The 12,338-nt window shown below is 40.1% G+C and overlaps 1 protein-coding gene across 1 annotated transcript; it reads right to left on the reverse strand.

The window, feature by feature from the left end:
• Window positions 1-290: 290 nt before the first annotated feature.
• Window positions 291-4,996, reverse strand: LOC145980559 (uncharacterized). Its single transcript, XM_083113585.1, has 3 exons — window positions 4,920-4,996; window positions 1,906-2,366; window positions 291-557 (listed from the first exon to the last, which is right to left on the reverse strand). Exons 1-2 carry the CDS (start codon window positions 4,929-4,931, stop codon window positions 1,929-1,931), a joined length of 450 nt encoding a protein of 149 aa, XP_082969711.1. The 5' UTR covers window positions 4,932-4,996; the 3' UTR covers window positions 291-557; window positions 1,906-1,928.
• Between the last annotated feature and the right edge of the window lie 7,342 nt (window positions 4,997-12,338).

Consider the following 12,338-nt stretch of genomic DNA (forward strand, 5'->3'; position numbering starts at 1 on the left):
TTAAAAAAAATATATATCGTCCAGGCGATATCAACTAGACGATACATCGTCACGATATTTTGGCGATATATCGTCACGATATTTTGGCGGTAATCGTCACGAAATGTGGCGATATATATCGTGGAGACGTATGTCGCCGATACCACGATAATGAAAGAATATCGTATCGTCTGTGACGATATTTTCTTAACGCGATATCAAATTTTCAATATCGTCCATCCCTAAACAGAACACAATTTAGAGGAAAACGCTAAAAGTAAACAGAAGGAGCAGGAATAAAAACAGTCAAGTTTTTTATACGAAAATAACGTTTAATTTACAGAATTCTGTACAATGTGCAAGAATTCGTATAAGATTTTCAATTTTTTTTATGCTTTGAGTTGAAATAGGTCAGCGACCACATAAGCATGATGGTATCGATGGTTATGTAGCGTTCGGGAATTGCGTTGCGAAATAAATTACGACACACAAAGTGGGGGGAAAAGACGTCAGCGATGAGAAAGTGGAAGACACAAACGATGTCATCGGAAAGGGCACAGAAAGACGCGTGTGCCAATCTGAAATGGAGATAAGAAACACGATATGACGTATAAGTTTCACAGCGGTGTCAATAATGAACAGTATAATGGTGTATGTTGCAACTTGATACATGTAAAACGTCAAAGAAGTAATTGAAACACGTATAACATTATTTGAAACAATAGAAATCTACAAAACCAATAAATACATGCATGTGAATGACAGTTAGTACAATTTAGATCTATACACTCGACAACAATAAACATATCTAATTCCTCCATATCATATATATGTAAAACATAATTAAATCGAGATAGATCCAAACTTATGCTACATGCCAATATATTTACAAGAGCAGTAATATTCATTTTTGTACATTTCTACTAGTAGTGTCATCTGCCATCAGGAGATGGGGCAGAATTGTTAAAATTTAAAGCATTAGCTCATATGGTGCACGCTAGAGGGTAATAATAACAATAAGCATTATTATTATTATTATTATAGAGAAGCACCGTAAGAACTTTTTAAAACCTTGATTTAAGTTTCTTAATGTAATACAAGTAATTATTAATAGAAGCGAATAAGCTTCTCAAGCAAAAAACATAAAAATTGCATACTTGTTCGTAAAATAGCGCAGGTGCTATCATTACAGTAGTGATACATATATAATAATGTGCATAAATGAGGAATAATTTCTTCGAGCGAAGTGTGAACGTAGACTTATGGTGTTAATTTGATAGTACTGGATTTTATCTTAGTATCTGCAGTTGTTTCTTGTCTAATGATATTTATGTCGTGCAGTGTGTGCTTGAGTACTAGTGGGCAAATTACACATCTAAATTCACTAACTAATTTTTCTTATATGTGTTACTAGTTTTTAAACAATGGAACTGAACTGATGTTGCTTGGTGTTCTAATTCTTCAACCTCGCAAGGCATTATACAAAATGAATGAACACCGTGGTGGACAATTTGCCTTGTAGTTAGTATTTGTGCAACACGAGTGGTAAAGAAAGAAGAAGCAAAAGTTAGAATATACTGTGACAAAGTAGATAGTGTTTTGTCTTTTGCAGTTCTTGATTGCAGTTGTACGTTCCTGTTCTGATAAAGTGGCACAAACTACAACTTTATCTTCGATTATGTAATGTATAGAAATGTAATTGTTTATTTTGATTCATTTGAATCATTACATGTGTAGTAATAAATATCAAGCCTTTAGTACTTTGAAAACAAACATATTGTTACAAATATTGTGCAAAGTTACTTAAGCACAGGGGAGTTTTATAGTATTTTATTGTATATAAATACTTTGTGAGAGTGTTACTATTATTATACTGTATTATAATGTGTTGTTCATGCATTTGTATGATTACGAAGTGTAACTTACCTAGTTACATTAGACGAAATAGCTTAACCAAGAAGAGCCTTGCCGTAGCCAAGTCCGTAACCTCCGTAACCTCCGTAACCAGCGTAACCAAGACCGTATCCGGCGACTGGGGCGGCAGCGTAGGCTGGGGCAGCGTAGGCCTTAGCGACTGGGGCAGCGTAGGCTACTGGGGCAGCGACGGTTGGGGCGTGGTAAGCGAGAGCTGGGGCAGCGATTGCTGGGGCGGCGTAGGCCTTGGCGTATGGGGCGGCGTAGGCTACTGGGGCAGCGACGGCTGGGGCGTGGTAGGCGGCGACTGGGGCGGCAGCGTAGGCTGGTGCAGCGTAGGCTGGGGCGGCGTAGGCGGCAGCGGCGACTGGGGCGGCATAGCCGAGACCGTAGCCGAGACCGACGGCTCCACGCTTCTCCTTCTTCTCTTCCTCAGCGAAGGCACAGACGGCCAAGGCGAGAACAACGACAGCCTGTGGTTTTCGAGAAGAAAAAGTACGATATACAGGGTGTCCCACAATTCTACGTAGAATTATAGAGTATATTCAAAGTATCCCCCATACAAAATCTGCAACACTTTAAGGATACCAGTCCAGAAGCAGACACACCTGCGTAGTGCATTACTTAAGAATACTCTGAATTTTGACCTCGTGTACAACGGCACCAGAAATAAAAATGAAGCGGAGGCTTCTTGGAGGTCACTTCATTCATCCACGGCGCACAGTCCAATGTGCGTGGGACTGTGTGTTACGATATTGTTGCACTGTCAGAAGCTAATGAGGAGAAGCACCATCTTGCTGAAAACGTCTATGGGTCCAGACTTACGGGGCACCCTATGCAAATAATTTTTAAAAAATCAGCCAGTTCAAACATTCTGAGACACGTACTACACAGCCTATAGGAAAGTTTGTTGACATTTAGAAACGTATTTCAAGGGTTCGATTCTCAGAAAGTTAATATGCCTTATAAGCAGGGGGTTTCTGGTTCGAATTTCCAGTGGGAAGACTTGAAACTATATTTGCAGTCCCGATTAGCCTATGCAAAATTACAAATGGTTCTATTTAAATTTGAAAGTCCATTTCGACATATATAGGTCTTAATACTTACGTTAAGTCGTTTTTATTACGCTTCTACGATAAGCGCAAAGATGGGCCAAAGACTAGATTCCTAAAGCATGAGGCATTGCACTAGCCACTACACCTCGGAAGTCGATACAACTTTTAACATGTTATAAATGCATAGGCATAGAAAGCCACTCCCCAATAAAGAAATTCATAAAATTGCTGGAAGACTTTCATCGATCTATCGAACTGTAATAATATAGGAGTTCATATTATTGCAATTGGAATTCAGAGAATGCAAAACTCACAGGATATCTAATGTTCTTGAATTACATGTGCGATATGCTTTGTTGTGCAAACAAAAGTAAGTATCCATCAATTATTTACTTATTTCTTCCTGCAGTAGAGCAACTAAAGTAGCTTAAATGAATTTCTGCTTGAAATATAAACAAATATGAAAAGACGAGCACAGATTATGTCAAAATATTGAAAGTAAATTAACTCTGACATCTACCGACTAAAATTTTAGTAACTTACACAAATAAATTTCAGTGTATATCGAATGTTTGGTATTGTTCTAAATTACATGACTGAGATGAGATATCGTGTGATCGAAATGAAACTAAGCATTGGTAGATTAAGTCACGAATGTCAAAAGCTATAAATTGCATGATATTAGACGAATTGCCAATCACGATACAAATTCATCTTCCATTCGAGGAAGAAGAAAAAAGGAAACAATTCCAAAATTCGAAATGGAACTTCGGGATTGTTTTAACATTAGGATATACAGATTGAATTAATATTGATATTGAAAGACTATATTCTTTGTAACATTGCATACACTCTTCGTATTAGTCATCCTACTTAATGTGTACTAAACACACCTGAATTTAGTTTCAGAAAAGTAGTGAAGAAAATTAATATGGAAAATTGAAAACTGTAATAAACAATACACGATTTCCCGTAGTTCTAACTAAGATCAGAGTGACTGAACGTACGATAGTATTAAATGAATTAGACCAATACAGGGGAGATCTAGAATCTGACTCAAATTGCTCAATGGGCATTTTCAGGTGTACACACTAAATCCCCAATGCAAAGTATTGCGAGAGAATAGAAGTTTTAGACACAGTTAACATACTAATGTTAGTAAAGGTCTGAACGATGCACTATTAAAAAACGTATTTGTGCCTGTTATAAATTGAAGATACTGATGTTAGAAGAATTATGAACCATATACTGGTTTAAGAACCATATCCCGTTTGATGTGAATTGAACGAAATGATGTTAAAAACACTGGTAAAAAAATCTAAGCTGTGATTATTGTAAATTGGCCATTCTCCTGTTGGTATTGTGTGGTTAATCCTACTGGTAAGGAATAGCTAGGATGTGGCTCTTTACATTGAACAAACTTAGCATATGTTTGTAGTGTGATGGACGATATACTAGTAAATACTAAGAAACAGAGTTGTGGTTCTTTCAAACTGACTATGTGTAGACGATATACTTGTAAATACTGAGAAACTGGGTTGTGGATCTTGTAATCTGACTACATGTGGACGATGTACTGTTAAATACTGAGAAACTGAGTTGTGGATCTTGTAAACTGATAGTGTGTGGATGATGTACTGTTAAATACTGATAAACTGAGTTGTGGATCTTGTAAACTGACAGTGTGTGGATGATGTACTGTTAAATACTGATAAACTGAGTTGTGGATCTTGTAAACTGACAGTGTGTGGATAATGTACTGTTAAATACTGAGAAACTGAGTTGTGAATCTTGTAAACTGACTACGTGTGGACGATGAATTGGTAAATGCTAAGAAACTTAATTGTCGTTCTTGTAAACTGACAGTTTGTGGACGATGTACTGGTAAATCCAAAAAGCTAAGCCCTAGCTGAAGAAGGCACCAAGTGTTTGTTAGTGCGAGGGAACTGTCTCCTGCCGCAAGATACCTACCAAAACCTTCATGGTGATGTAGTTTGTTGGATATCAGAGCTGTTGGAACTGATGTGCCGAGCAATGGAGACCATGAGCTTTATATATGAAACGAGTGCCGGACTTTCGCTGTGCCCCGCCCTCCGCCCTTCAAACCTTTCTCCAAGTTGCAGCGTCCTCCAGCAACGAGTCGGTCGGAAGTGTCGGAAACGGGTCATCGAAAGTCTGCACCGAAGCAATGCTCCACACACACACACACACACACACACACACACACATGCGTGTTTCCCCTCCTCGCCTACAAACTTAATCCCTGTATAACGCTTGACATGTGTGAATTCCCACTGCCTTATTATCCTCGTGTGGCGGATGTCGTGACTTGTAGTTGCGAGGTTACGGGTTGAGCGTGCAAACGGTTTTGTATTTATTTTTTGCTCGCCGGCGGTTTAAGCAACCGAAGAGTTCGGAACCTTCTGGTAAAGATCGGCGGGAGGTAGACTCGGGCTGAACGTTACGCAAATTACGTCACAACTTCTGTTACTCCTTGACTGTGTCTTTATTGTGCATTGTATTGCAGTAAACTTCCGCTTACTGCCAATTCGCCAGCTACTTTGAAGGTTTGTAAAGGTTTACAGAGCATTCATGGTTCAGCAAGGATTTCAACCCGGTACCTCTAGGGACGATAAGCACGGTGTGCAGCTCAGTTATCAACTGCGTAAGTTCATTGTTGGTGAAAAGTTTAGTGAAAAATTACGACACCATCTTTTCGTGATTCTGCTGAAGCTCAAGTATTTCGGTTTTGGTTATTTAGCGTCACTTTTCTGCCACTGTTGGCTAATCGCGAAGATGAGGATGAGTGATGATTTTGATGAAGGGACACTCACACCCATGCCCAGGCCAGGATTCGATTGATTTGGTGTTCTAAGTCCACTTTATGCACAGTAAGGCTAATCGGGACTGGACCTACAGTTTAAAGTGGGATCCGAACCGCTATGTGCCTCCACCGGGTGTCGAACCCGGGACCACTTGATTAGAAGACGACGACACTAGCACTGCGCCATCGGGGAGGCCAGGATTCGAACCCGGAAGCCGTGGCGTAGTAGCGCGGTGAGCTAAGCACGCCGTCACGGAGGTCGGAGCAAGCTAAATTAATTGGAGATTATAATTCAGCGCTCATCACCTGGCCACCGAAGATTTCAGTTTCGAGTTCCCTCAAAGTGAATCCTTACAATCACACACACACACACACACACACCTGAACGGGCGTGCGCACGGAAGGTGCCAGGAGTGTCGGGCATCACAGTTCAGGCTTTTGAATTCCAGTTCAAAACTATAGATTCAGTCAATGCTTAGCTCGTCTGCGTATAAATTGTACAGCCATGGACACTTCTGGGTTGTAATGATTGCATTGAAAGTTAATGGGATAACCCAGAAGTGTCCGTGACTGTACATAAAACAATAAGTGTGGATAACGGTAGTCTTGATGAATAAGAAATCTAACAGTTACAACATTTCCGAAATAAATATTTAAGAGATGTTCACTGGAAGTAAGCAGATAAAAGTGAGAACATTGGCGTTCACAATGGCTGGAGGAGCTGATGGAGCTATAGCCCCTTCCGAAATTTCGCGAAAATGAACATTTTCAAAAGAAATAAAGAACTTGGGAGGAGAAAAACAAACTGTAAAAATGCACCCCCCCCCCCCTTCTTATGTAGCACCCGATCACCATTTTTGTCACATTTTTTTAAACGGTCAAAAATGTAAAAAAGTAAAGTGCTACCCTGTGCAATGCACCACGCCATGAAGGCGTATAGGGGGTGTGGGGTTAGGGCCCCACACTATCTTGATCACGGCCGAAGGTGGGGGTGATGTGATCAGCACCACGCTCCTGTACCCACCAGAGATTCCTCCAGGTACCCACTTTACACAACGCTGGTTGGGCGCCGGAGCCGCTTGAACAGGTGGAAAAAATCCCGGGTCTCACCCGCCGGGGATCGAACCCGCGTACTCTCTGACTTGGTAGTCAGACGCCCTAACGACTAAGCTACCACGGCTACGGTCAAAAATGGTAATTACGAAATATTTTGCTGTGTATCCCGTCCCCCCGTCAAAGAACGCATCAATGTAGTATCAACATTTACAATTTCAGCCCCCTTAGTAAAGCTTAACGCCCACCTAGACGCGGCAACAGAACGCATCTGACGTACTTCCGGCGTCTCTGTGGGCGATAACCTTTAATATAAACTGTAGACTTCTGGCATGGAAATTCCGTGCGTTTCGCTTTAGTGGGCGTTACACCATTTGATTTCAATAGAAGCAGACAACAGAAGTTCTGTTGCAGCGGTTTCTCGCGTCTCAGTATGCAACATAGGGAGCCCGAAGGTTGTGTAGGATGAATGATGAGCAACGGTTGACAGCGATATCCGTTGCTCAGACCGCAAGGCAAAATTTAAGCGGAAGGCGACGCGGAAAGAGCCATTTTGTTCAACAATGCGGAATCACTCATTTAAAAAAATTGCTATTGTTGTGGATATCCACCTTGTGTAAATAATGACGTGATAGGTTGTGAAAAAAAAAGTTTATGTCATTAAGGAAATCGTAATACAAACGAACTTGACGTCGCGTTTCAGACAAGTATTTTTTGTAAACAGGGTTGAAATATAATATAGTATAATAGGACATGGATCATCCATGTATCCCTCTCATTGGCTACTAAAAAAAATGTATTGAATTAACAATTCATCAAAACACTGCAGCGTCTGAAATGATTTGCAAAATTTTACTTGTGATTAAGAATATGCCTTCTTTTAAATGCAGTTGGTGCACAGACAGCCTAATTGGGACTGGGCCTACAGTTTAAAGTGGGATTAGAACTACTAGGCAATGTGTCTCTACCGAGTATCGAACCCGGGACACCTTATGATTAGGAGAGGATTCACAGACACAAATATGGACTGCCATGCATGTCTTCAATTCTAAAAATGTTACTTTTCTTCATTATCTAAGAATAAATTTTCGTGCATCAAAAATGAAATTCATTGATTTGCTTCATTTTACTTCGCTTTTTGTGCCACTTTTGGCTAATTTGCGAAAATGGGGATGGGTGATGATATGATGAAATTGATGAATAGACACTCACAAACATCCATGCCCATGCCGGGAATCGAACCGGGGACCCCTGGCGTCGTAGCGCGATGTGCTAATATATCGTTTTTTGATTTGACTTATTCTTATATACAAGCTGTAAAGATTACATTGTTAATTACATGGGTGTATTACTGCCATTTGCCGGCTCAAAATGAAATGTTTTTGGCAATAACAGTTCAGCGAACCAAATAATGACTAATTTGGTTGATAAATTTGAAAATAGAACCAAAAAAAAAATTAACTTTTACTCGGCCAATGGGTCACATGTGACCCATAGAAAATATAGGCGTAGTCGGCCGATGGGTCACTTATGACACATCATGCTGGTTAAAAAGTTCATGTGCTTTTAGGACCTTCATACTTGTATGTGAGGTTGTAAACGCTGACAGATATTGAGATAAAACTTTGAAATGTCATGTGGAAGAAAACCCACCCACCCAGGACCCCCCTCCCCCCGACTCCAAAGTTACGTATGGAAACTGGCGCGAATTTTAAATTTGTACACTTATTTGACAAAAAATTATATAACTCGTAGACTATATGAACAATCTACTTCGGGTAACTTTGGTTTTGCAGCTAGAACATCAGGACATGCAACCGTGCAGGAATCAAAACGCCAAAGCCAATAAGAGGGGTTGGGTGGGCCGCGGCCCTCAACTTTCTATGAGAAAATCATAAAAATGGTAAGTTTGCCCGCTCTTCCCCCCGCTATATTTGGAAGGAGAGGCAAACTTTAGCCTTATTTTCAAAGAATTGTCCTCTTTCAACCGAATGAAAGTCATTTCATGTTCCTGCGTGCATTACATTATAGAATATGTGAGGAAACGCCCCATTTTTATGATATTTTTTCATAGAAATTTGGGAGCCGCGGCCAACCCAACCCCTCTTATTAGGTTTGGCGTTTTGATTTCGGCACGGTTGCATGTCCTGATGTTCTAGCTGAAAAACAAATGTTACCCGAAGTAGATTGGTCAAATAGTCTACGAGTTATAACATTTTTGTCAAATAAGTGTACGAATTTGAAATTCGCGCCAAAAGGCCTCGGCGAAACCGAAAAAATGTTATAACTCGTAGACTATTAGAACAATCTACTTCGCGTAACTTTTGTTTTTCAGCTAAAATATCAGGGCATGCAACCGTGCAGGAATCAATACGCCAAAGTGAATAAGAGAGGTTGGGTGGGCCGCGGCCCCAACTTTCAATGAAAAAATCATAAAAAACGGGAGTTTGCCCCTCTTTCCCCGCTATTTTGGGATGGGGAGGCAAACTTTAGCCTTATTTTCAAATAAATGTTCTTCTCAACCGAATGAAAGTCATTTAATGTTCCTGGGTGCATTACATAATCGAATATGTGAAAAAAACTCCCCATTTTTATGATTTTTATGATTCCTGCACGGCTGCATGCCCTGATGTTCTAGCTGCAAAACAAAAGTTACCCGAAGTAGATTGCTCAAATAGTCTCCGAGATATATCGCTTTTCTGAAATAAGTGTAAAATTTAAAAATCGGGCGCAAAGACGGCGGCCAGAGAGAGGCTACTTTCGAAAACCCGCTCGGCGGTCTAATAGGTTAATGTGAAATCTAACTGCTACGTGGGAGACCCGGATTCGATTCCCTGCGTAGGTTATATGTGGTAGGAAATATTCAGGTCATGTTCCTGCATGGTTCTGGGGTTCACCAAGCCTCTTATCAATGGATACATGGGGTCAACCTTGGAGGATGGAGATAAAGGCGACAGTAGCGTGGTGCTGACCTCGTCTCTTCCAATACGGACCAGATAGAAAGTGTATCTACCTTTATGGCACGAATCGATACTCAGGGGACATATTTACCTTTTAATAATTACTGCATATCAGTATGTATATTCACATTGAATAGAAATAAATATTTTTGATTAATTACAACTTAATATACCAACAACAATAAATGTACAACTTAAAATTTGGGCTCTCCCGATGGCGTAGTGGTAACGCCATCGACTTGTAATCAAGTGGTCCTAAGTTCGACACCCACTGGATGGACCAAGTGTTTCGAATCCCACTTTAAAATAATGGTCCAATCCCGATTAGCCTATCTGTGCGTACAGTGGACCTAAATCAAAAACGGAAACTCATTCCCATTACAGGACAAATATTATATTTGTCCTGTTTCAAGGAACTAACATTACCCTTCTCAATATAATTGGAGTACGGAGGTAGAAGAGGGCTGTAATATTATAACGAGCCAGTCATGTTTCTATACGTCGGATTATTACAAGAAAATGTAAATGTGCGTTAAAAGGTGTTTTGCGAAACGAATTAGCGATAGGTGTAATTGGGTTTGACATCCACTTTTAGTGCTACAAAAAAATTACATTTTCTGCAACAACAATATGTTTTCGTTCCTTACTATAAACCTTTTACGAGCAGGCCTCATCTCCAGGAAGATGATATCAGTCAAAGCAAGGATACTACAAACCTTTTCTTGCGCCCCCAAAAATAGGCAATATTAGGCTGCATAGTTCGATGAACTAACCGATCTCTAACTAGCTTACCTGTTCCATCTGTTTTCGTTCCTTGTGGTGGACAATTGGGAAATGCTTTCGTTCTTGTTGTTCTCATTTGGAACCTTATATTAAAATTAACCTTACAGGACAAAACTACTAACCTCGTTCGTAAAATAAGAATAGGATTGAATATATTTTTAAAGTGTAGAAATTTGAATGAGTTATAATAACATTACCGAAATAAAAAAAGAATATGCTATATTGTGGGCATAGCACAGCAGGCGAGTCATCTACTGGTGAATCTGTGCTTCATGAAGGATTTCACTTGAATTTGTAATTAGCAATTAAGAACGCCAGAAGGCTACGTTTAAGTGGACTTAAATTGGTCTGGATAGAAGGCCAAAGTTTACAAGTTCTTAGTAAACCCACACGTGGTATATATTTTATGTACACGTCACCGGAACCCCAGAAAACACCTTTTGTTCTTCTGGTGTCTCATAAAAGTAGTATGTGTCTATATTGTAAAATCTGAGAGTTGGTATAACTGGCTCAATTAGAATTCTGGGGAAAAAGGAAAGGGATAAAACATGGCTGCCATCCATCTTGCTTTCTCCTGTGGCGTGATCCAAGACATTCCTGGGGAGCAAAACGGAATGCAGCGACCTTCAACGTCATCCAGATGGATGCTTGCATCTCAAGGACGCTTGAGGATTTTTAATTAGGCTTTATACCTAGGATGGCACGTTCGGAGAAACATGCGTTGGTGGTCATCCACGACATGGTTCAGCTATGTATCCTGTTCACTGTCCACATTTGAGAGAATATATATATAAAGTGAAAGAGGAGAGAGGAAACACTCACTAGACGTATAAAAAAAAAGCTTCAAATTTTCGTGACGATTTGTCACATCATCGGGAGTAGGAAGAAGGTTCATGTAATGAGCGACATCAACAGTGTGATATGAGCAGCGATGTGCCGTAGACTATACGTTTACGTCTACATGTGTTGTCTACACGTAATCTACGCGTAGATTACATTTGGTTGTAGTTTACTTATACTACGCAGACAATCTAAAGTCCATTAAAATTAATTTTCAAGGGTTTTCATGAAAGAAAAATGACATTTTCAACTATATTTGTTCCTAACGAAATGAAAAGAATCCTATTTACAACAAAATTTCTCGTCTCTTCTATTACCAACTATGGAAGAAGATAAATAGTATGCAAAAAACAACAACAGATGGCAGTCGTGAGCCAAGAGTGGGCTTTTTCCCATAAAACACTAGAATATTTCCTATGTTAGGTTTCTTCCTAGGTGAGAAATTGTTCGAATTTGGAAAAAATAGTATGAAAAGTTCTCTTCACACATCAGCAACTGATATACAGTATAATTTTCTTTTAATTCCACGGCGTCCTTTCCTAAGTTATCACCTTTTGCCATGTTGTTTACATAGATTACGTAATCTACGTGTATAAAATAGTCTACTTGTAGAATGTAGACTATCGTTGTTTACGTGTAGACGCACATCACTGGATATAAGTGGCCTGCAGGGTTGCCAGGTCCAGAAAGAAAAAATAGACAGTTTCACACACGAAAAAATCATCTTGTTCCCTCGCTAGGCTGTCGAAAACTGTAAGTGGTGAAAGGTGTAGGGGGAGGTAAAGGGTGTTGCTGAAGGTGAGGGGTGCTTGTGGGGGGACATTACTGGGTGGCCTTGTTCAGGCCTGGGGGTGTGGTTGCACTTGTGGCTGATATGTAGGCCTCCTCCCATCTTCTACGTACGGAGGTGTTGGTGGATTGAGGCAAGGA

Source organism: Lepisma saccharinum, chromosome 28, assembly GCF_977018435.1.
Source record: "Lepisma saccharinum chromosome 28, izLepSacc3.1, whole genome shotgun sequence".
NCBI classification, from domain to species: Eukaryota; Metazoa; Arthropoda; class Insecta; order Zygentoma; family Lepismatidae; genus Lepisma; species Lepisma saccharinum.